Genomic DNA, 25,883 nt, shown 5'->3' with positions numbered 1-25,883 from the left:
AGTAATAACATTTCATTTCCTCTGTTGTTTAAACTGGGATTTACAGGCAGAGGTAAATGGGAATGAAACGCTTCTCGCTTTTTGTGATCTCAATAAAACACAGATTATCCTGCCTGCCACCGCAGCAAGTGACATCTCTCTCCAGCGCGGGGGCAAGCGGAAACCTCGGCTTCTTCTCACTCTCCGGCCGCCCCCACACTTTTTTTTTTTTTTTTTCCCTTTTTCTTCCTCTTTATCACAGCTCTTTGTGCTAAGGACTGAGCTTTTCATTGATGTAAAATGCAGCTCTTAAAGTCTCTGGGGGTAAAGTCTGCATATTAATCTGAAAAATCCACCGTGAATCTTTTTGAAAGAGTGCATGAGGGTTATAGCGGATGAGATGAAAGCTGTGAGTCACAGACGCCACTCCGTCATCACCCCAGCACAGTTTATTTTATCTTTTTCTTTTCTCCTTAGGTTCATGCAGTTGGCACCTCAATATTACTTCAGTAACCTGCCCCCTAGTGAGAGCAAAGAGATACTACAGGAGGCATTAGACTCTGCCTCCAACGTCGCTGCCCCTCAGGAGCCAGATGATGGAGAGGTCGATGATGAAGAGGAAGATCTACCAGCAAATGAACAAAGATGTAATATCCAATGACCCCCTCCCCCCGCCTGATACAGGAGGCATCACACAAGTGCAATATGAGTTGGAAAGACACTGAAGACTTTAATGAACTGTGAATGCGACAGAGATCATGGTTACAACTTTAGATTTTCACTTTTTTGTATATATACTGTATATATATATTTTTTTGTTGGTAAAATAGTAATAAAATATAAATCCTGTTTCTATGACCGTAATGCGGAAATGTTATTCAGTCCTCAGGGACCAGTGAGAGCCCATTATGTACAAATACATGAAGTTGCGTATTTATTTCAATAAGGGGCGCTAGAGTGTTGGGGTAAATGCTGCATATTACTACAACACACTGATCTGCAATGTAGACTAATCCATTGCGTGTGCACCCACCCTTACAGCATAGGCAACAGATATTTTTTACACTGACAGATGTTCTTTGAACTTCTCCATGATGGAATTCATACAGGCCGCCGGGACCAACATGACCGTTCTCAGGGGTTTCATAGGCGTGTCGTCAAAGGACCACTTTCCTGATAGCTGGGTGTCGCTCTCTTCCTGAACGGAGTAGTTGAATTTCAAGATTGCTTTCTACAACAGGAAACGTTACAGGTTTAGAGATACAAGACTTTAACACGGATCAAAACCATTGAGCATCTTTCCAGCCAGTTTAGCTGCAGGCTATAGCAAAAACAAGTCATCCGACCACTGTGGGTAAAGTATGGGGGAAAACAAACTTACAGTAAGTTCCTGTGATCAGCCTGGATCTGAGTTACAGTTCCCGACCAGTCACTAGAAGCACATAGCTGCACAGTCCCATAGACTTCCTTTGGGAGTCTCATCCTATGTGGCTGAGAATGAATGCATTTAACGCTCACTTTGCCTGGCTCGTTCTAGCGATCTGTCAGGACCTGAACATTTGACCAAAACTTTTGAAATGTGAAGACAAAGCATTACAAGTGTTTGTATGGTACAAGTTAGAACTCAGAGGATGCTGAGTTTTCCAGGACATTTGGTATCTGGTGGGGATCAGACATCTGAAACTTCCACCAAGCAGCTTCTTGCCAAAGCCAGGGATTGAAGGGGGGGGGGGGACCTGCAGCCCTTCAGCAAATGCAAAACTACAATTCCCATCATGTCTGGATAGCTAAAGCTTTGGCTGTCCAGGCATGATAAGAAATGCAGTTTTGCAACAGCTGGAGGGCCGCAGGTTCCCCATCCCTGGCGCCCAGATACATTCAATGGTTAGAGTTGCAAAAAGCTCTGTCTACTGCATGGAGGCAAAGTTGAGTTACTACAGCTTAGCTTCCATTAAAGAGAATGGGTTTTATAAATAGGAATCCCCCATTGTATATGGCAGGGCACATTATACAGTCATCTATTTGAATGACTGCCATATAGCACCATTATTTCCCTTTACTGGCCACTGTAGGAACTTTGACTTCCATCTGATAATTCAGTATCACTCTGGAGCTGTCATATGACATGTATGACAGACACTCACCGGTAATTTACATACATTACACATACAAGGATCTTGTGAACTACAAAAGATTTTATGACCATAATAAAATCTAGTTAAACAACTGGGAAGCCAGGGAGACCTTCTCAGATACACATCCCCAGTACCCTGAATCACTTATGTCACAACCTTACAGAGTAAAATTATTTGCACTGAATGAATCTGTTTGGATTTCATGTCTTGGCCACTAGGTGTCTCACTTTTCTGAAATGTGATGGCCACTGCCTGTTGGATGATGAATTCTGTCTCCGTAACAGACAGCGCAGAACAGATTAGAGCAGGGGTGGGGAACCTTTTCCACATCGAGGGCCGGTTGGGCAGTAATAAAATCATTTGAGGGCCGCATACCATGCGCGGCAGTTAGTAGTGTGTTTGCAGCACCCAGGGCAAGGTAAAGTATTGTTCCCCTTAGCGCCCCTGCTATTGTAGTTAACCCCCCAATCATGTCCCTTGTAGTCTAGTTAACCCCCCAATCATGTCCCTTGTAGCCTCTTTAACACCCCCCCCCCCCAGGAATGTCCCTGGTAGCTTAATTAACCCCCCAGGCATGACCCTGGTAGCCTACTTAACCCCCCCCCCCCCCCAGTCATGTCCCTGGTAGCCTAGTTAACCCCCATCAGTCATGTCCCTGGTAGCCTAGTTAACCCCCAAATAAAAAAAAAAAAAAGAAACATCCCACTCACCTTTCCTCCGCTCCCACGCTGTCCCGGTCCTCTTCTCTCCCCTCTATTCTGTGCCCATCTTCTCCTGCATATGGCGCGCGATGAAATGACGTCATCGCGCGCGGCCCGCAGGAGACAGAAGACGAGCCCCGCTCTAGTGGGGAAGGAGGCGGCACAGACAGCATTCTCCTGGCAGCTGTCACAGACACCGGAGGATGCTGTGTGCGCCGGCTCCTTCCTCTCCAGTGCGGCGCGTGTCACAGGGGAGCCGCATCGGGAAGTCTCATGGGCCGGAGGTTCCCCACCCCTGCATTAGAGGAAGTGAGGGTGGGGCTTAGATGGAGAGTGTATCTGCACCTGAATTTGTCTGGATGATCTGCACTATCTATGCAAGGTAAATCAAGGCTTCCCTCTAACCTCAACAGCAGTGCTTAATTTAACCTTTTAATTGCTTTGCTGCTGTTTATTTTCTTTTGTTATAAAGCCAGTGCATCAGTAAGGGCCCTATTTCACGGGACAATTATCGTGCGAAAAATCGTTAAATGGTTTGAATTTAAACAATAATCAATCGAAAAAATTTTCGTATGTCGTTGATCTTTGCTTAAGATCTGAACCTAGATCGCTCAAGTTCCGCATTTTTTTCGTTCAGTGTAATTGCACATTGTTCATTGTTTTGCTGGGATCAGAAGGAATAAACAATCATAGTAAGGATCGTAAATAACAACCATTGTTCTGAGTAATATGGTGAACGATTTCAGGTTAACGATAAACAATGTAGTTTGCGATCGTTTATCGTTAGCCGTTTAAAATAGCTCCGTCTAATAGGACCCTTACTCCTTTACCCTCCGCATGTCATTTAGTATAGGTATTATGTAACTTATCCCCCATAATTGTGCAGTCCTGAGTGTACTTTCTCTAGCACTATGCGTTAATATAGAGCGGAGTATGTGCTGTGCTGTACCTGACTTATCCGGCCAGTTACAACACAATAGCCTAGCTCTGGACCCACCCCCTAAAATGTAGAAAACAAAAGATAGCTGTTCACCATGGGGCTCAAAAACAGCAGTAAATCACCTTCTCAACAGTTTGAGGGTTAATCTAACATAATGATGCAGGTTTATAAAAAAAAAAATTATGACAGGTAAGCCTTATATTCTAGATGGAATTAAAGTGTCAAGGTTGACAAAAAAAAATAAAAAATGGCTACATTCTTCCAAAAACAGCGCCACCCCTGTCTTCAGGTTGTGTGTGTTATTACACATCAGCTTCATTTATTCACTTCAATGGAACTTAAATGCAAAACCCAAACTGAGGACTGAAGAGATGCTGTTTCTGCAGGAAAGCAGCCATGTTTTTCTAAGCTTGGACAACTCCTTTAAGCTAGGAATACACACTACCCCTATATTTATAAACTCCTTAGTTTTTGCTTTTGCAGTTAATTTTGCAGATGTTTTTTTTTACTAGATTATAAGCTGTAAAAGAAATTCCATTTAGATGTATAAAGGTGTAGGACAATAGCAGGTAAGGTGACCTGCTATTGTAGCCCCCACTCAACTTTCCTAGATTCCTGAATGGCAAAAAGGTGTGATAGTGATAGCTGCAACTCACATTTACACTCAGGAGTCTGAGAAAGCAGAGTAGTGAAAACACTTTGCTACCTATATTGGCTGCCACCCAGCTTTCCCAGGAACAGATATGACTAGTGACACACACCCTGGCCATTTCTCATATTTTACCTCATAGAAAAACTCCTCTTCTGCGTTCGCAAACATCATTTCTTCCTTCCCTTTGCTTCCGGTGCCTCCGGATTTCTTTGCCGCCTCCGTGAAGGTTTTACATATAAGAATATAGTAATAGCATTTCCCGCAGGGCTTGTTGGTCCGTTGCGCCTCGGCCAGTTCTTTCCTGTTTTGAAGGGGGTCAAGTGGGAACAATTAGGACGCGCGGCTCCGTAAACAGAAGGGACAACTATTTTTCTCGAAATGACAAATTATTACATCGAAAGAGAAGTCGCGTCTATTCAGGGAACATTGGAAGGTAAAGTATCAATAGGATATTTCATGCTCATCATGAAGACTCCGGCACCTTTCCCCACAAACTTCACCCACTCAACGAAAATCAATCGCGCCCAATTGTTGTTACTCAGCCAAGTCCATTATGAGGGAGGCGAATGGGACGGAGGCTTTCTTCACAGTGGCTGCTCCTAGGAAAGCAAATTGACTGCCGGAGAAATCACCAATGTCCAATTTGCTCTGTAAATACTTGCGGCCAAGCTACAGAAACACCAGGCTGACTTAAAGGGACACTACACTCTTTTCTGACACTACAAATCCCAATATTCCTATACAGCAGGGAGGCGGGGAACCTGCGGCTCTCCAGCTGTTGCAAAACAACAATTCCCTTTGTCTTTGGCTGTTTGTAGTTTTACAGACGTACAGGAGGTTGCTTCAAAGCTTTAGCTTTGGCTGTCCAGGCATGATAGGAGTTGTAGTTTTGCAACAGCTGGAGAGCCACGGTTCCCTACCCCTGCTGCGGACTATTGCTGTACAGAAGGGAGGGGGAACCAGTGTCTCTCCAGTTGTTGCAAAACTACAACTCCCATAATGCTTTGTCTTTGGCTGTCCAGTAAATTTGTAAAACTACAACTCCCAGCATGTCCAGCAGGGTACCCCCAGTAAAGTAATTTCTGCATGATCTGCTTGTATACACTACTATGACCTGCAGCCATTTTAGTTAATCTGAACAGGAGCTCAATGAGATTTACTGCAGTGGTGTCAATAAGCAATCCAGAGATACCCCGGGGTGACCGCAATGAGCAACTACATTATCATGTAAATGCAGACTGTCTATTTCACGCATACGCTCAGTGCATTTATCTACAGCAGGAAAGGGGAATCTGCGGCCCCTTCCAGCTATTGCAAAACTACAATCCCCATCATGCTAGGACAGCCAAAGCTTTGGTTACCACAGCGCTACTCTTGTTTGGTGGTGGAGCTTGGTATTACAGCTCGGCCCTGGAGTGAATATTAGACCTATGGATGAGACTGATGCTGTTTCACTGGGAAAAAAAAGATAATTTTCTCCTTCAATGCTATTGCGACTTTACTCACACCCAGAGCTGCATTCCTAGTTCTGACAGATTTGTTGCAGAAATCTGGCTGTAAAATATTTTCCATACGTGCGAATGGGGTTTAATTCTAAAGCCTGCATTGGCTTTGTGTACGGCCTTATTCACACCTTCCGTGGACAATTTTATAGCTATTGGGCTATTCACACGTTCTGCTTTTTTTTTCACTGATCCGCGATCTGTTCCGTGAAAAATCATGGCACGGATTCCCCCATAGAAGTCTATGACATCAGTGTTTTTTACGGATTGCACGGATCTGACATCCATGTACATCTGTGCAATCTGTGAAAAACACGGATGTGATGTAAACGTCCTGTTTTTTACTGCTGTAAAGAAATCTGATGAATTTTCTATAATAAAAGATTTCTGGAAGCATGAAAATGGTGAGTGCCGAGATTTGAATTTTCATGATGCTATAGGAATTTTTTCCTACTGCGAGCACCACCCTTCGACACAGACGTGCCGCCCAAAAAGAATTTAATGAAAAACAAGGGACGCAAATGCAATCACAGATGGTTTTCACAAGGTAGATAGAATCCACGGACCTTGATAATCACTGAACATGTGAATAAGGCCTATGGGGGAGATTTATCAAATATGGTGTAAAGTGAAACTGGCTCAGTCGCCCCCAGCAACCAATCAGATTCCACCTTTCATTCCTCACAGACTCTTTGGAAAATGAAAGGTGGAATCTGACTGGTTGCTAGGGGCAACTGATGGCCCTATTTCACGGGTCGTTTAGAGGAGCAAACGAGCGCTTGTTTGCTCCTCGTTCCCGCTCACTGCCGCCACTATTCAGCGCGGCAGCAGCGAGCGGGTGAGTGCGGGAGGGGCAGCGGGGAGCTGCCCGGGGGATCGCTGATCGTCCGGGCAGCCCATAGGAGACAGAAGCGTCTGCTGCCGATGCTCCTATTCAACGGAGCAACGGCAGCAGATTGTTGCTGTATCAGTCGCTTGTTTTTCAACATGTTGAAAAACAAGCGACTGCAACGATCAGCCGACATGAACGATGTCTGCTGATCGTTGCACTCTATTCCAATGGTTCCGCTTTATCGGCTGTTTTATCGCTTATTGCAAGAGTACAGCACACAAGCGATGTCTCTGAAGAATAGGGTGGCACATGCAGGCAGAAGAGAAGAGATCATGGCACAAAATGGCAGTGCTGAAAAAGCAGCCGGGCCGTGATGCAAGAACTGCACAGAAAGGGAGCTTTGGCTGGAGTACCACCTTAAACATTAGCTTAAAAAGAAAATCTCACAACAGGTACGCTAAAAAAAAAAATTAGATATAGATAGATAGATATCTCTATCTATCTCAATAGAGATCTGTCCATCTAAAACATAATATATAATAATAATAATGATGATGATCAAGTAAAATAGAAATGTAATAAATGCAAACTGTAATATAACTGTCAAACAATAATGTAAAATAATCATTTTGTACCATTAGTCATTTTATGCAAAAGTTTAAAAAAGTGAAAAATCGACATTGTGTAATAAAAATGTAAAACCAATGTAATAAAAAATGAATACAACGTCAAGTAAAAACAAAATAAACGTAAAAAAAAAAACATGTCAAAAAATCTGCACTGAATGCGTTTCTGGATGTTAGAAAAGAACTATTGCTCAGTAAGTGAATGCAATAAAAGTAAACGGTGACTGTTCCTTTGGAACCACAACAAGAAGTCGGTGTCGCCACTTATCACATCAGCCTCACTGCGGCACCGCTGGCCATTTACATTAAAATAACATCCCTGATGCCGACTGAGGGGGAAAGTACAGACAAGAAGAGTACAATGTGGAGAGGAGAGGCCGTGACTTACTGCAGCTGCTGGTGCATGGGCAGCGCGATCTGTGCCGGGACGTTGATGAAGCGCTCGCTCAGGAGGAGGCCCACCGGCTTGCTGTTGTCATTGAATATCTTATCCAGCTGCTGGACAACGCTCTGGTCACAGCTCTTCTCACATTGGCTTAATACCAGCTCTTTTACTTGCTCCATACATGGGGTATCCTGAAATATGAAATATTTTTTAAAGGAGATCCTTCAGCAAATTGGGATATGCTAACCTGCTGTAGATCCTGCATTTGATTACCAGTGGCTGAAGAAGTTGTATACAGCCCTAGGGAATCCTGGAAAACATGGATACAGTCATAGGCCATATCCATGTTTTCAGGACTCCCTATAGCTGCGTCCAACTTCTTCAGACACCGGTAACCAAATGCCAAATGGTCGCACTCAAGCACGTGGCAGTTGCCCTCATCTGTTGAAATGACCTATTTAGTATGGCACTCTGGTGTGCCATTTTTATTAACTAAGCGTTTAATTATTATGCAAATGAGGCCTTTCAGGGCTCAGGGGGAGATACCTTACTCCTTTCTGCTGCCCCCACACTCCTTTTATCATGCCCCAATGATTATTGAGGCTGCCCCCCACTGTGGCGGCCATCACTGCACAGAGACGGCCTCCATATGCATTAGGGTGTGAGAGGAGGCGCTGGCGGTCGTATCCGTGCATCAAGGGGTAAAGGGACCACACCTTAGAATCACATTAGGGAAACATTTAGGGAAGTAACGTGTAAATGAGAAATCCCAGAAGCAGAGACTAGTATGGATAGGGAGACGCTCACCTTTCTTTCCGTTAAGTTCAGAAGACTGATGAAGCCAAAAACGTGGTCATCTTCTTCATCGTCCTCGCTATCTTCCATGTTTTCAGCTTGCTAGAGAATCACAGGACAACAGGAATTATTTCTGCCCATCTATGTAGGACAATGAGTCTTTCTTCAAACACTTTAGGACAGATTTACTGTTAAAAAATAGCTTTCGGGCAAAGAGGCGTGGCTTAGCGGGAGGTGGAGTGGAGCAGGGGTGGAGTCGTCTGCAAGAGGCTGATCAGTGAACTAAAACTTTTCTCCCCAAATTTACAACAAAGTTTTTGTGTATTCCTATGTGATGTAGCCTCTCCTTGATGTAGTCTCCTTGTGAATGTTTTTTTCCTGTCTCCTCTTACAAGCAGGGCAACAGTGAGAAGCTGCATCTCATAGGACAAACTAGAGCACGGGTGTCAAACTACAGCCCTCCAGCTTTTGCAAAACTACATTTTTCATCATGCCTGGAGAGCTGAAGCTTTAGCTGTGCAGGCTTGATGGGAATTGGGAATTGCAAAAGCTGGAGGGCTGCAGTTTGACACCCGTGATCTAGTTTGTTCTATGAGATGCAGCTTCACAATGTTGTCCTGCTTGTGAGAGCTGGAAGGACCAGGAGTTTGACCCCCTGCACTAGAGGATCTTAACACAGAAGAGACAGCCAGAGGAGACATAACCGCAGCTGATCAATGGGTGGGCTCACCTATTTGGGCATACAAATAAGGATAGGTGGAAGAGGTCTATATCTATCGTATATAATTTAATATTGAGAAAACAGAAAAATAAAGTCTGTGTTACCTTAATGACGCTTCCAATGTGGTTCTGCTGAATCACGAGATCTGCCAGCTCCGCTGTATTCACATGGGCTTTTAGGAACAGCTATATCAGTAGATAAAAGGGATGATGAAGGTTGTGTGAGGTTATTAAACGCTATGCAATAAAGTTTTACCAGTTTAATTATCATCTCTGTTCACTTCTATAGAGGCCCCAGGGCATGCTCAGCTTTGTCTTACATGAGCAGATGCCATACCTGAGGGCAGTCAGTACTCGGAGGGCACCAAGTAGCTAGAACAAAGAGGTCTGGTACAGTGGGCCCTTTCATCTTCTATGTCTCTCAGCTATACAGACCTACCGAGTGTCCCTATGTTCTAGCACCCCATTTATGATGTGTTTCAGCATCAGATATACATATTAAGAACATAGTCATGGCCAAACGTTTTGAGAATGATAAATATTAATTTTTACAAAGTCTACTAATTCAGTTTTTAAAATGGCAATTTGCATATACTCCAGAATGTTATAAAGAGTGATCAATTTAACAGCAATTACTTGCAAAGTCAATATTTGCCTAGAAAATGAACTTTATCCCTTAAAACACATTTCAACATCATTGCAGCCCTGCTTTAAAAGGACCAGCTAACATTGTTTCAGTGATTGCTCCATTAACACAGGTGTGGGTGTTGATGAGGACAGGGCTGGAGATCAATCTGTCATGATTAAAGGGGTTATTCAGCGCTACAAAAACATGGCCACTTTTCCCCCTACTGTTGTCTCCAGTTCAGGTGTGGTTTGCAATTAAGCTCCATTTTCTTCAATGGAACAGAGTTTCAAAACCCCACCCAATCTGGAGACAACAGCAGGGGGAAAGTGGCCATGTTTTTGTAGCGCTGGATAACCCCTTTAAGTAAGAATGACACCACTGGACACTTTAAAAGGAGGCTGGTGCTTGGCATCATTGTTTCTCTTCTGTTAACCATGGTTATCTCTAAAGAAACACATGCAGTCATCATTGCACTGCACAAAAATGACCTAACAGGGAAGAGTATCGCAGCTAGGAAGATTGCACCTCAGTCAACAAGCTATCTCATCATCAAGAACTTCAAGGAGAGAGGTTCCATTGTTGCCAAAAAGGCTCCAGGGCTCCTAAGAAAGATCAGCAAGCGCCAGGACCATCTCTTAAAAGTGTTTCAGCTGCGGGATCGGCCTACCAGCAGTGCAGAGCTTGCTCAGGAATGGCAGCAGGCAGGTGTGCGTGCATCTGCACTGTGCACTGTGAGGCGGAGACTCTTGGAGCAAGGCCTGGTCTCAAGGAGGGCAGCAAAGAAGCCACTTCTCTCCAGAAAAAACATCAGGGACAGACTGATATTCTGCAAAAGGTACAGGGAGTGGACTGCTGAGGACTGGGGTAAAGTCATTTTCTCTGATGAATCCCCTTTCCGATTGTTTGGGACATCTGGAAAACAGCTTATTCGGAGAAGACGAGGTGAGCGCTACCACCAGTCTTGTCTCATGTCAACTGTAAAGCATCCTGAAACCATTCATGTGTGGGGTTGCTTCTCAGCCAAGGGAATAGGCTCTCATAGTCTTGCCTAAAAACACAGCCATGGATAAAGAATGGTACCAGAATGTCCTCCAAGAGCAACTTCTCCCAACCGTCCAAGAGCAGTTTGGCGATCAACAATGCCTTTTCCAGCATGATGGAGCACCTTGCCATAAAGCAAAGGTGATAACTAAATGGCTCAGGGAACAAGACAGAGATGTTGGGTCCATGGACTGGAAACTTCCCAGATCTTAATTCCATTGAGAACTTGTGGTCAATCATCAAGAGACGGGTGGACAAACAAAAACCAACAAATTCTGACAAAATGCAAGCACTGATTGTGCAAGAATGGACTGCTATCAGTCAGGATTTGGTCCAGAAGTTGACTGAGAGCATGCCAGGGAGAGTTGCAGAGGTCCTGAAGAATGGTCAACACTGCAAATATTGACTTGCTGCATTGTAACTGTCAATATAAGCTTTTGTTACTCATAATATGATTGCAATTATATTTCTGTATGTGATAAAAACATATGACAAACACAAAAACCTGAGGGCAGCGGATCATGTGAAAATATTTGTGTCATTCTCAAAATGGCCATGTCATTACATATAAAATTGACCACTGATGCAGGATATGAAGAATATAGGGTCATCCACCATTGTAAGGTCTGGGGCAGCAGAAAAAGGCTGATAAACCTGAACTAACAAGTGCTCTATTAGCCTGTCATTACGGTCTCTCTACCTGAATAAAGAATCAGGGTGGTCCCCGGAGGTGTCCCCCACCAATAGATGTCTCCGTATACTATCTCTAGGGAGAGATCTATCAAGACCAATGGGGGGGGGGGGGAAGCAAACACACTGTTTTACAGCTGTTAGAACAAGGAGACACATGGTACCTTTAATACATCTGTCTGTGCTTCCAGGATATAGATAAATACTTGAGTTCTCTGGTGCAAAGAGTTAAGAGGCGTTCCCAAGTCCCTGATCCGCTGCAAGCTGGAATGTCTCCTCCCTCTCAGATACCTGAATCTGCTTGATTGACAGCAAGCAGGAATAGGGATGGGAGGGAAGGCGTTACAGCCCTAAGAACAGGCGCTTGGTAGAGATGTGTAAACTTGCTCAAAAAAAAAAATAATAATAAGATTTACACAAACCTAAACAGTTATTTGAATCCCGCTGCCTTAAGTTGGATGCAACTCAAAAACGTTGATATAGACTGTTCTCCCAAACTTCCTAGGGCTGCACCCAATTTCTTCAGCCACCGGTAATCAAATGCCGAACAACTGGACTTGAGCATGTTACCTCTAGTCACATTTCCAACTGAGTTGCACAGGTAGAACTGACTACTACTTCTTGCCCTGCCTGCACAACCAGATTTCCCTTTCATGTTTACACATATGGGGCATTTATAGTCAGCATATTTCTGACACGGATGTGTGAGGGCGTGCAGCAGACGAGCCACCCCCTGTCATTCAATGTAGACAGTCCTGCATGTACATCTGAACTGGAATATACCATGCTGAAACCCATATCTAATCTGACAATGTGAATGGGACCCTATGCAGATTCAGCCGACTGCTCGAGGAGTCCAGCACGGAATTTCCTTTATCCCAGATGTCCTGTATATGTTCCTGCATTACACCAGACATTTAGGGTACAGTCCCACATGAGTACAATATTGTGCAACCATGGGCCACTACATGTAGACAGGATTTACACTGCGTTTACACAGAAAGATTTATCTGACATATTTTAGAAGCCAAAGCCAGTAATAGATTTAAAAAAAAAAATCTCAGTCTTTCGTTGATGACCTGTTCTCTGTTTATAGTCTGTTCCTGGTTTTGGCTTCAATAATCTGGCAGATAAATCTGTCTGTGTAAACGCACCATCACTCACATAGTTGTCCATCGCTGCCAGGAACAGCATAAAGGAGATCTAGAGATTAGCGACGTACGCTCGAGTTCCAACGAACACAAGTGTGCGGCATATGAATACTGGAGGCTAAAGTTGCATGCAGCCCTAGGGAGTCCTGTAAAACATGGACACAGCCATAGGCCATATTCATGCTTTCCAGGCAGCCTTAGCACTGCATCCAACTCCTTCAGCTACCGCTAATCAAATGCCGCACGTTCAGGAAGAACCAGAGCGTGCTGGAGACTTGCTCATCTCTACTAGACACCATATGGATAGGCACATTCCCCAAAGCTTTATTTTACCAACTACAGACCCAGAGTCACCAAAGAAGCCTGAGATCTGTAGAAAAAGTAATGAAATGATATGTGAGAAAATGGCACAAAGAGAAAAAGAAACAAGAATTTTTCAAATATTTATTAAAAAAAAAACCCCACAAACAATATAAATATTTTTTTTTTCTTTACAAAATGCCCCCCCCCCCCCCCCCAACAAAGGTAAATGCTTCCACTACGTAACATACAAAACTGTACCTAAAGCCACCCCTAGCATCTTCCACCTAGTCTCATAACACCCTTGTGTATAGGGAGGAGGAGGAGATCTTATGGTGATATGTGGAATAGTGAGGGCATGTTCACACACAGCGGTTTTCCTATATACAGTTTACAGACATCTATAGACATTCTGCTGCAAATAACCAGAATTTAGTTGCAGAAACTAAAGGGACCAAAGGGAAAAAAAAAAAAAAAAAAAGTTTGGTTGTTTGAATGAGTTGTACAGATCGAGTTCTAGGAACGATCTGAGTTTGAGCTGCCTGGTTGCTCGGCGCACACTAATCGTAGGCTCGATACCAGAGTATCAACATCGGGGGGTTTATAGGGCGGCAGAAAAAACTCCACAGAGTTGAGGGCAAAAGTCATGAAGTCATTACGTCTGTGCAGCGGCAGGCGGCGTACTTGAGCCGCTACCACACGCCCAAAGTCATCCATGCCATCTTCAGTGGCTCTCCTCTGCAAAAGGGTCAGGATCCCGGCATCCACCTGCTCGGAAATGAAGGCCCTGCTGCGGACCACGCGTCTCTTCCTCATTCTGGGGGGTCGCGGAGGCACAATCACCACTGAGCTCTTCTTCCCTTTGGCAGCCCGTTTGGATCCCTTTCCTGCTTGTGCAGAACGTTTGGAAGGACCTCTCGATTTCTTCTGTTTGCCTTCCAAATCAGAGTCAGGATCCAGGTTAGCCCTAAAAGGGAAAAACCAGAATAAACTGGTTGGCGCTGTATTTAGGTGACATTAAATGGGGGTGGCCCCTTCAACTCAATTTCTGTTCTTTGGAGACAGACCTGTAACCTCCTAACCACTTTGAAAGGACAGGCTGTGTCAACATTAATTTTTTGACCGCTGTACGCAAAGAAATTTCACATTGGCAATGACAGCACAGTGCAGCCCGACCCCTTAAAGTGGGGAGGCAGTTATAGGGCCACATCGAGAGTAATGGGTTGATGGGAAAGAGGGGGAAGGTATTTTTTTTTTTTACTCCCATGACATCCCTTTAATCAAAGTCAGTCACCTCCAGGGTATGTGCACAGGAATAGGCAAGGAATTTGAAGCGGGACCAGCTCTTCATTTCCACTTTAAATTCCTCCTGTAAAATATGAACAGAGCAATGTCCCATTATGTTCAATGGGATTTCCGCTGTGTTGTTCACACATCAATTTTCAAGCAGAATTTTCTGCCCCGGATCCGCTTTCCGCCCAAAGAACTGACATGTCAATTCTTTGGGTGGATTCTGCTACAGGAATCCTATAGAAATTAATGGGGCTTGAATTTTGCTCAAAATCTGCTCCTATTCTGCCCGGCCTGAAAATAGGAGGAACATTTAGCAGAAAACTTTCCTCTTCAACCCCTCACCTATTCTTCATTGTGCACATACCCCTAGCCTATGGTCAGACCCTCCATGTGATTATGAGATGCCAAACTGTTACTGTAGCCAAGAAAGGACCTGGGTCTGCCATCTTAGTACTCCTAGTACACTCTGCCAAAGACCAGATGTACTAATTGAGCGGTGCAATGTACTAATCGTGTAGTGTATTGTACCTCTCCCATGTGGCATTACATAGGCATGGAGTGATGGACGTTCCTTGCTCAAGGCTCTTTTTGGTCCCCCTCTATGAGGTCCAGGGTGACCTGATAGGACAAGCCCTTTAATCCCACATGTAATACTCACTGAAGGATCTGCCCGCTAGTTGTAACAAACATCATCTCCTTCCGGTATATGTACGGCTTGCGTTTGGCCTGCGAGGCTGCGCTGCTCCGTTGCTCACGGGCCAGTTCCTTTATGAACTTGTTTAGCACAGTGCGCCATTTCTGCTTCAGGTCACTCTCTGCACAGAGAACCATACATAGAGTCAAACCCTGCACTTTTTTTTTTTTTTTTTAACGGTTATAATTTAGTAGTGCCGAACACAAGGGACACTTGCCGATGATGATCTGCTGCTTCTCTGGCAGGCCGTCCCAGTTGAGGTACATATTTCGGCAGATGGTATTCCAGGCCTCATCCTTTAGCTGGCGGTCCCCGTACCCAGGCTCAGACGTATCCCACAGCACAGGATGAGCTTCTACCTGTATAGAGAAAGGACATAACATTAACTACAAAGCTCCAGGATAATAAAAAACCTATATAAAATAATGGTCATAAATCATGGTGTATGCCGGAGATATTACATCACAATGGAGGTACTTACCGCATACAGTCACCCTCCATCAGGGGGTGACCTGTACAGAGGTGGCTCCAGGGCAGGATCCATACATGGGAAGAGAGAAATATCTGACGACTCCTTGTTCGTTATTTGCACGAGTATACGTTTTATACTTGGGTGCCCGACACCAATAACTCAAGTGTTTGGGCTGACAGCCACCTGTCGTTTGCACATACATGTTCACGTGAATGAGTGCAAAGCCAGTGGCTCTTTCCCAACAGTAAAGATCCGGCAGCTGAAGTCCAACCAACATGTCTGTGCAGGGACGGATATTGGCCTCACTCATTTCTATGGTCTGGACATCAGAAAGTGACTACGTTCAGGACATTTTCAGAGCATGTGTGTGTGTTTTGGCTCCAACTGAATAGCACACTTTGCATTGCTTTTACATCTAAGGCTGGGTTCACACTGCGTTTTTGCAGTTCGTTTTATGCAAAAAAAAAAAAAAAAAAAAAACAACACACACCTCGGATGCTATTGTGCATCCATTTTGATCTGTTTTTCTATTGACTTCCATTATTAAAAAATAAATAAAAATGCATCCTTTTTCTAGCAGACACAAAAACCTCGTTTTTATGAACACTGAAAAAAAACTGATGCGCTCTATGCAAAGAAGCTGATGCATTTGCACGGATCAAAACAGACTGCAAAAACGTAGTGTGAACCCAGCCTAAGTCAAAACGCTTATTGGATTGGAAAGGATCTGAATGTAGAGACTAGCAGACGGCGTTCGGACCACTGAAATGAGCGGGTCGTAAGCAGATCCGAGTACTGACATGCTGGCAGCTGAATTTCAGATTCTGCATCCATGTCTCGGAGGCACAAAACATGGTGTGAACCCACTCACACCATGAGCTAACTCCCAAAGTTTTAGGCAGGGATACCACAGCACAGAACCTAATCCCTTCAGTCCTGCACTCCTCATACCCAAAAAACACACTCTATATAGGTGACTATAGTACTAATCAACTTGCCTACCCCTTGTTTCCTCAGAGTATAAGCAGGGCAGTCATTCTATTTGTCTGAATTGATCACTTTATTGCACAACACCCAATGTCACCTGCACAAGGTGTCGCTGAACGCCAGGAGAATATGTTGGTGCCATATAAAGATTACTCTTAGTATAATGGAATGTATGAGGCTACTTGGCAGCAGCGGTGGGATGTTTTTACAGAGAGTTACAGGAGGGCTGGTTGGAGAAAACCTTATGAAAAGTATACCAGATCTGTAAGGACAAGTCATTGCTTATTTTGGATACATAATTGCATTTGGCAAAAATTTACAAGTAGAGCAAAAAGGCTCCAGGCAGAGGTGTGTACCTAGCAAAGACAGAACGGCCGATGGGTTTTATATAGTGGGAGAGAGAAGCTGCAGCTCACCAGGCCAAAAAAGCTGGCATAGTCGGAACAAAAAATTCAAGGTGTAAATGCACCTTTCCTCTTACATTACAGCACTAGTCCTGTAAAGACCCAATGTTTCTCCATAATATATCTGGTCACTGCCGCCAGAGCTTGTATCATGGCTCTGTGGTGACCTTACCCGCCACTGGTCGACAGCTTTCTGTTAATACTGCGCATAGAAAGACAATCGGCAATGGGTGGGCGGCTCGGAGCAGAAGCCCCATGCTAATAATGGGGTCTTTAAGAACACTCCAGAACTGAATTACTTAGTACCTATACCAGACCACATTATTCTTCGGTGGGGAGTTTTCAAATGGGATCTAAATGGAGAAATAAAAAGACACAGCACGCACCGGCGGTACTTTTATTTAATTTGCTCACAGAATTTCTTTCTATCCACTTCCATGATACAAAGATAATTCACACTGGACTTCTAGACATCAATAGTTCCCTGTACAAGGAGATGGGAGACCTCCATGTCCATCCTCCCATACCTGGCTATGTCCACCTTCTTCCTTCAATCTTGATGTCCAGTCCCAGAATTCTGTATCCACAGAAAAGTCGTCAACAGGAATACGTGCAGATTTTTCTTTAACACCTTCAACTGAGGGGAGGGAGAATCTACAAAAATTCCGGAATCCTAAACGTAGAAAGACCATAAAATCCACCCCACGGATGTGTAGCAGGTGGGCGAGGTTTTCTCTCATGCACAGTGCTCTCCTCTTCTGTGGACTGTTCACAGGCGAAAACTGCAGCATGTGAACTTGGCCTGAGATGCAAGTGGGTCTCAAGTGCATCATTTTGTATGCACTAAAGAACCCAGAACTCTTATTTATAAAAAGTGGTTTAACCCTTTGACTACTGGAGTGTACTGCATGGTTAGGTACCCATGGGCAGCAAGGTGTGAACTGTGTTGCAGTATGGTTTAGGCTCAAACCACTTCCTTGTGACATACAAACCACCTCTAACCAAAAATGACCTCTTACCAGAGCAAAAACAGATATAAAGACTTGGCCACTAGGTGGCTTACCTCTCTGCAACCTGCTTTCCACTGCCTGTTGTCAGGAGAAGTTTGGCTCTAGTAACAGCTTGATCAGTACAAATTACAGGAAGTGGGGGAGGGGTTTATCACGTGCTATGTATTGGAGAGAAAGAAAGCTTGAGCCAGTTTGCCTCATCAAGAAGACTTACCCTGTTCCTCAAATATATACCAAGGCTCCCTCTCAGCGGTGTGGGCAGCTGTTACTTGTGTAAATGCAGTGTACCTATAACTATGTCCACAGTGCTGAAGTCTGATATCCCTCCTCGCTATGGCTTGTTAGCAGCAGTTCAGTGCTCAGTGTAACACCTTCCCTGTTTCTTTACTTTATGCTCACATTGCCCCTTCCAAACCCAGTGCATCAGTAACCCCCCCCCCCCCACATGCCAAGTAGTAATATACTGTGTAAATCATCAGTTCACAGCAGTACTAGCCTGTCCAGTGCACTATGTCATGGTATGGCAGTGCACCAAAGTAGGCTTCAGCTAATATCTCAGGAAATGGGGCCCCAAAAAGGTACACATTGATGGATTTAGTTTTTCATGGGCATGGTTTATGCTGGATTCACTTTAGATCACAACCTGTGAGAAAGTAGAGTACAAGACAGAGTGGAGATTAACCCCATGACACACTAAGAACGTGTAACATGTCCATAATGGAGCCCTGGCTAGAGTGGAGCAAATCTACCATAAGTCATTGAATACAAAGCGAATGAACCGGCCATCTAACCAGTTAGTAAGAGACATTCTGCTTTCCCAGCACCTCGACTTCCCAGAGAAATCTGGAAAGAGACTGAAGTCTCTTACGACTTCCTCATCCCAGACGTCTCTGGAGAATCACACCAAGGAAGCAGAACGTTCTTACAGGATTAAACTAACGGCCCTATTCCACCGGACGATTATCATTCAGATTATCGTTAAATCGTTCGAATCTAAACTATAATCGTTCGTTTGAAATGCAGTTAACGACTAACGATCGAACAAGAAATCGTTGATCGTTTAATAAGACCTGAAACCTATTTTTATCATTGCTCGTTTGCATTGAATAAGAAGTTGTTCGCAGTAGTGACGAACGCAACAGCGACGACAAGACGACCGCAAGAACGATCATAAGTAACCATTATCTTTCCATGTAAATGGGTGAACAATTTCAGGTCTTTCGTAATAGCGGTCGTTTAAATCGTTTATCGTTAACAATCATGCAAACGATAATCGTCCCGTGGAATAGGGCCCTAATTGATGGCCTAACCATCAATACACCATTACTATAGGAAACGGGAACTTCCCTTAAGCAGCTTTTGAAGCTTTCTATCTAGCAGAAGGGGGAGGGCAGCTTGGGTCACTATAAACCTTTACTGTTTACTGTTCTGAAACAATGGAATCTGGGAAAGCACAGCCGACTATGGAAAGTAAAGCAGATCCCCCACCCGGATTCGGCATTATGATCAGGAGCCAAGCTGTAGAATTACAGAATACCAAAAGGTAAAGCTACAAGTACAAGCACGACCGAAAGGCAAACCCAAGACTCTTGCCAAAGCAAAAAGAGAAAGAACATTGAGAGACGGAGAAAAAGATGTAACACGAAGCAGAAGTGCTGATGCGCAAGGATCTGGACTGTGTACAAGTTGTCAGGCAGGAGGAGAGAACAAAGGAACTGGAGACTTTCTGAAGAGGCATGTACTAGTGCAGAAAATCCACAGATGATGCACAACAAGTGGAGTTCTCGGACGGGTTATTTTATCAGTAACACACTCACTTTTGCAAGATCAGCGTAAAATAGTCAGAAGTCACTTATTTTTGGGCAGAAAAAGCAACTTTTTGCTCCGAAACCCTGCCATGCTTGGTTGACAAGTTCCCCCCTTTTAACTTTCTATTACACATCTTTGCAGTTATTCTTTTCCAATTAAAGTGCAATCACACAGTTTTGCATTCATCAGTCAGTGACCAGAAAGCCAGAGACTGACAAAGAAGCACAGAGGCCGCAGGTGGCTCACACTTGTCTGAAGCATTTTTCAGGTGATACCCATTGGATGTCATCCCAACAATGAGTTTTAAAGTTTTAAAGTTTTAAAGGGGAATTCCAGTGAAATTTTTTCTTCTTAAAGTCAGCTGGTGTCAGAAAGAGATTATATTTGTAAATTACTGGAGTTTAGAAATCTCCAGTCTTCCAGTACGTATCAGCTGCAGGAATTGGTGTAGTCTTTCCAGTCTGACACAGTGCTTTCTGCTGCCACCTCTGTCCATGTCAGGAACTGTCCAGAGCAGCAAATCCCCATAGAAAACCTCTCCAGCTTTGGGAAGCTTCTGACATGGACAGAGGTGGCAGCAGAGAGCACCATGTCAGACTGGAAGGAATACACCACTTCCTGCAGGACATACAGTAGCTGATAAGTACTTTATGTAAAGGACAGTAGTAATTTACTAATATATATATATATATATATATATATATATATATATATATATATATATATATATATATATATATATATATATATATATATATATATATATACACACACACACACACACACTTTCTGACACTAGTTGATGAAAAAGAAAACTAATCCTTCTAAAAAGTATCCAAAGCAGAGGACCCCTAAACCTGCCACCTAGGGTTTTAATGGTGATCTGGATTTAGTACATGCACGGGGGCTTTGGATCTTGCCGAAAGAACACGTTAAAAGACGCCTGTATTATATCTGTCTAATGTCTTATTCTCAGGCAGCGTAATCCATGGAGCCTACAGAGCATGAAGGTGCGCAACGGACTCACAGCTCTCTGGACATCAAGTATCAATACGATGCTGGGAGAGCTGAAAGTGGTTTAAAGGGAACCAATCACTCAGAATATGCCCCTAATGATAAGGAAGCGTGCTGGTACATCACCCAGCACACTTCCCAAACATGCCCCTGTACCCTCTGTGCCCTCCTTGATAACACTGTAATCTTACTTTTCCGACATCTCGTGCTGTATGGTAGTTAGCCCCAAGTAGTCACGGTGTGCTGAACTAGTCATGGTCCTGGGCGGTTTCGAGAGCTGTAATCACGCCCAGATGGGGCTTCGCTGACATCAACCGGGTCTTGTGTTCCACATCCCGGGCCTACGACGTCTTGAGCACACTGCGCATGGGCAGTACGTCAGCATCTTCTGCCGCCGTACTGCGCATGCGCGGCGTGCTGAAAACGTCGCAGTGACGCCGACTTGCAACGCAGGCCGGGGCGTGGAACGCAAGACCCGGGTGACATCGGCGAAGCGCAGGTCTTTGAATCACGCCAGTCTGGCCGTGATTACAGCTCTCAAGACCATGACTAGTTCAGCCCACCATGACTACTAATTACCATACAAGTTCAGCCCACCATGGGGCTAATTACCATACAGCGCGGGACGTCGGAAAAGAAAGATTACAGTGTTATCAAGGAGGGCACAGAGGGTACAGGGGCATGTTTGGGAAGTGTGATGGGTGATGTACCAGCATGCTTCCTTACCATTAGGGGCATATATCGCTGATAAAATTATTACAAACAAAGCTGTCATCAGTGGAGACCCGTGACCCTGCGGATATGGAAATTATTAGAGGTTCTCCAGAATCAGAAAAAAATTGTTGCATTGTTCCAAAAACAGCGTCACCTCAAGTTTGGGTGCAGTATTGCAGCGCAGTTAGACTGAAGTGAATGGGGTTTAATAATAATACCACACATGTTTTCTAATCCAGGGCAACACCTTTAAAGCAACTCTGTACCCACAATCTGTCCCCCCCCTCCCAACCCGCTTGTACCTTCAGATAGCTGCTTTTAATCCAAGATCTGTCCTGGGGTCCGATCGGCAGGTGATGCAGATATTGTACTAAAAAAAAAAAAAAACTTATAGGGTGCCTTCACATGTAACAGATCCGCCGCGGATTTCTCGCTGCGAAATCTGCTGCGATTCCTGCCCTGTACACTCTATGGGCAGACAAGCTGGCAGCGGGATAGACATCCCGCCCCATTAACCCCCCGCCGCTGGAGCATATACTTCATCTGCCTTCCGCTTGCTTTGGGGCTCCCAGCGTCTTCACATCCCGCTTAGCCAGTCAGTGCGCTGCGGTGGGGCAGCACACTGATTGGTCGAGCGGGACGTGCTGGGAACCCCCGAAGCAAGCGGGAGCAGGGAGCAAGTGAAGTATACACTCCAGTGGCGGGCGGGCAGGGGTGTTAACAGGGCAGGCTGCTGACATGCTCACAGTGGGATGTCCATCGCGCTGAGAGTTTGTCTGCCCATAGAGTGTATAGGGCAAGGATCCGCACCGGATCTTGCAGCAAATTCGCTGCAGATCCATTACGTGTGAAGGCTGGCACAACCTCTCTGTCACTCCTCCCTGCCCTCTTCATCATTAGGAATGTTCCAGACAGATTTTCTCCTATTCCTCAGCTGTGTCAGCACGGCAAATGGGTTGGATCGTTTAGGCACCTGTGCAATGTTCAGAGAGGAGAAAATGTTCTAGTGGCATTCCTAATGATGAGGAGGGCGGTGAGGAGTGATTGAGGGGTGGTGCGAGGTTAGGACACAGACACTCTAGGCCACACCAGTTTGTTGTTTTTTAGGACAATAACTGCATCACCTGCTAAACGGACCCCAGGACGGATCTTGGATTAAAAGCAGCTATCTGATGGTACAAGTGGTTTGGGGGGTCAGATTGTGGGTACAGAGTCACTTTAACCCAGTCAAGCACTGCACGCCCCAATGATTGCAGTAATCGCATCTTCTGAGGGGTCGTTTTAGAATAGGAGACATCAGGCTCTTACCTGCTTCAGGAGTTTCTTGATACCGTCATGGTCGCCATCAGATATAGTATGAGCTTCAAACTCCACGTTCACCTCCTAGAATTAGAAGATATTCAATTGTATGGAAATTTAGAAAAATCTATTACTTATACATAAAGAAATTGCTAAACTACAATTCCCATCATGCCTACACAGCCTAAGGTAAAGCCAGGAATGATGGGAATTGTAGTCCTGCTGTAGCTGGAGGGCGAAAAGCCTGACACCTGTGCTGTAGCCATTGTCCATGACTTTCCCATATACCTGCCTCATCTCTGGCCTCTATAGTATATACAGTAGCATAGAAACCCACCAAGGCCAGTGATTGGCTGTTGAGGTGACTATGTAGAAGTATAACGTTCAAAAAAAGCAGGGGCTTCCCATAGCAACCAATCAGGTATCAGCTTACATTATCAAAAAGCCTCTGAACAATGAGGTGAAATCTGATTGGCTACGGTAATTTCCTTCACAGCAGTTTAGTTGCACCAGGGTTTTATAAGTAGTTCACCCAGTCCCTATATACATGCAATAGGGATCTAACAGTCACTACTGTCCCATTACACCAGGGTTAGCCAAACCGCGGCCCACCAGCTGCATTGGAACTACATCTCCCAGCATGCCCGGCCGGCGAGAGCGCTATATTACGCCACGAAAAGCCTAAAGGAATGCTGGGATTTGTAGTTTCTCACCGTCCGCATATAACCTATGTGCACTAATTAAGTCACGTGACCCCGCGGGTGTCCTCACCTCATTCACCTCCTCGTCCTCCTCAGATTCATCGTCCTCAATGTCGTCCGAATCTTCGTCGTCTTCTCCCTCCATGTCCTCCTCAATGTCATCCTCTTCATCGTCGTCCTGCCTCGGCTGCTCGGCCACAGCTCTCCTCTTAGCGCTAGACGCCATGCTGCTCTCCTGCTCCGGGGCCCGGCGTGCTCAGACCGGAAGTAAATAGGACGTTCTCCGGACTGTACCAATTCAAAGCAGGGGGGTGTACGCGCCGTCATTTCTCGCTTTATCAGCCATATTACCGAGTCGTTTATAGATAGTGACCATGTAGGATGATGAATGTGAGGAGAATAATTCCTCTGTGTGTATACTGGAGCCTTTATCTCCCATTCTGCCGTGAACGTTACCGGTGTGTGACATAGACCTCCCCTGTATTCCTGTACGTATGGCCGGCGCGCAGGAGAGGGAGGCCCGGCCGTGCATGGTGAGTGGCCTAGTATTCACAATGTTTCTGCGTGTTCACATTTCGCGTTTTAGTTGCGTTTGTTCTTCCAAGGTTATAGATGTATGAATCTAGAATCAAACCCCAAAGCAGGTTTATCAATACTTTAATAAGATACAAGAACTTGGGCTTCTGTAATCCACACTTCCCCTTTAAAACCCTGTTTTTTTCTTATTCTTTTCTCTGTGTCCACTCTGACCACGCTCATCTCCCTCTTCCCCCCTCCCTTTGTGGTCACAGGACATGTGATCTCCTCTGTCTATTGATTTAGTAAACTGACCCCCAGGAGACAATCTGCATCATCTCCATGCACCTGTGCTGCTTCCATAAATTTAGGGTCCTATTACACAAAGCGATTTTTAACGATAAACAATCGCATACGAGATTGTTTATCGTTAACCTGAAATCGTTCACCATTAGAGATGAGCGAACATTGGATAAAGCCCTAAGGCTATGTGGAAATCATGGATATAGTCATTGGCTGTATCCATGTTTTCCAGACAACCTTAGAGCTTTATCCAAGTACAGCAGCCCCAGCTAATCAAATGCAGAACGTTCGGGTTTGGATCGACTCGACTCGAACCCGAACCCGATTCGGTCATCTCTATTCACCATATTACAAAAAACTATAATCGTTAGATGCAATCGTTATTGCGATCGTCTATTCCTTCTGATCTCAGGAAAACAATGAACAATGTGCAATTACACTGAACGATTAGTGAAAAAGTGCGGAACTTGAGCGAATGAATGTGGAATTACAACGAAGGATTAACAATAATTTTAGGTTCAGATCTAAAGGCCCTATTCCATGGAACGATTATCGTTCATAAATGCGCTCCAACGATCACTAAACGATTTTTTTTAGTGAACAATATATGTAGTGTAACGATTATTTTGCGGTCGTTACATGGTTGTTTAAAACGTTCGCCGGGGTGATCATGACTATACGCCACACAACTACTTTTATTAAACCTTTTTACGAAAGATTTCTAATTTTACGAACCGATTAGCCAATTATCTTTCAAACACCAACGATTTCTTTTCAACATGCTTAAAAGCAATTTTAAAGGGGTTCCAGCGCTACAAAAACATGGCCACTTTCCCCCTACTGTTGTCTCCAGTTCAGGTGGAGTTTTGAAACTCAGTTCCATTAAAGTAAATGGAGCTTAATTGCAAATTGCACCTGAACTGGAGACAACAGTAGAGGGAAAAGTGGCCATGTTTTTGTAGCGCTGGATAACCCCTTTAGACCCCATTCACACGTCCGTGTCAGTTTTTACTGTCAGGAAATCCTAATCAGGAGGGCTCAAATGTCATCAGGAAAGTATCAGGATTTCCTGATGGAAGAAGTAAAAATAGGACATGATGGGAGATGTAGTTCTGCAAATTGGATGGTCACAGCTTGCAGAACTGCAACTCCCATCATGCCCGGCTGACAGGTCATGATGGGAGTTGTACTTCTGCAGTCTGTGGCCACCCAGGTTGCAGGGCATGATGGGAGTTGCAGTTCTGCAACCTGGATGGCCACAGATTGCAGAAATACAACTCCCATCATGCCCTGCTAACAAGTCATGATGGGAGTTGTACTTCTGCAACCTGGATGGCCACAGGCTGCAGAAGTACAACTCCCATCATGCCCTGCTGACAAGTCATGATTGGAGTTGTACTTCTGCAACCTGTGGCCATCCAGGTTGCAGAAGTACAACTCCCATCATGACCTGTCAGCAGGACATGGAGGGAGTTTTAGTTGGGGGGGGGGGTTATCTCACCTGTCCTCGTTCCTTGCTGTAGGCCGAGGTCCGGGCGGTGGCAGCGGGCGGTGCGGCATTTGGTCCAGAGGGGGGGGGGGGAGGGGGGG

General features: G+C 44.8%; 4 protein-coding genes across 7 annotated transcripts in view; 2 read left to right on the top strand and 2 right to left on the bottom strand.

The window, feature by feature from the left end:
• The window catches only part of DHX32 (DEAH-box helicase 32 (putative)), a 50,325-nt gene extending 49,493 nt beyond the window's left edge, over nt 1–832 (top strand). For all 4 annotated transcript variants that reach the window (XM_069980027.1, XM_069980025.1, XM_069980026.1 and 1 more), the window contains one exon: nt 457–832. In XM_069980027.1, coding sequence (XP_069836128.1) covers nt 457–640 — 184 coding nt within the window. In that variant the 3' untranslated portion in view covers nt 641–832. The remainder of the gene's footprint in view (nt 1–456) is intronic.
• Nucleotides 686–23,756, bottom strand: BCCIP (BRCA2 and CDKN1A interacting protein). The gene is made up of 7 exons (XM_069980030.1): nt 23,545–23,756; nt 22,783–22,857; nt 9,373–9,453; nt 8,560–8,649; nt 7,756–7,943; nt 4,540–4,708; nt 686–1,210 (listed from the first exon to the last, which is right to left on the bottom strand). The coding sequence occupies exons 1-7, from the start codon at nt 23,698–23,700 to the stop codon at nt 1,040–1,042; spliced, it is 930 nt and encodes a 309-aa protein (XP_069836131.1). The 5' UTR covers nt 23,701–23,756; the 3' UTR covers nt 686–1,039.
• Nucleotides 13,289–15,233, bottom strand: LOC138799181 (uncharacterized). The gene is made up of 2 exons (XM_069980032.1): nt 15,029–15,233; nt 13,289–14,044 (listed from the first exon to the last, which is right to left on the bottom strand). Exons 1-2 carry the CDS (start codon nt 15,199–15,201, stop codon nt 13,594–13,596), a joined length of 624 nt encoding a protein of 207 aa, XP_069836133.1. The 5' UTR covers nt 15,202–15,233; the 3' UTR covers nt 13,289–13,593.
• UROS (uroporphyrinogen III synthase) overlaps nt 23,528–25,883 on the top strand; it is a 39,171-nt gene continuing 36,815 nt past the window's right edge. The window contains exon 1 of the mRNA XM_069980033.1: nt 23,528–24,007. Within this exon, the coding sequence (XP_069836134.1) occupies nt 23,969–24,007 (39 nt within the window). The 5' untranslated portion in view covers nt 23,528–23,968. The remainder of the gene's footprint in view (nt 24,008–25,883) is intronic.

The sequence above is a fragment of the Dendropsophus ebraccatus genome, chromosome 8, assembly GCF_027789765.1.
Source record: "Dendropsophus ebraccatus isolate aDenEbr1 chromosome 8, aDenEbr1.pat, whole genome shotgun sequence".
In the NCBI taxonomy this organism is placed as follows: Eukaryota; Metazoa; Chordata; class Amphibia; order Anura; family Hylidae; genus Dendropsophus; species Dendropsophus ebraccatus.
The sequence above is the reverse complement of the archived record's forward strand: the minus strand, read 5'-3'. Positions and strand labels throughout refer to the sequence as shown.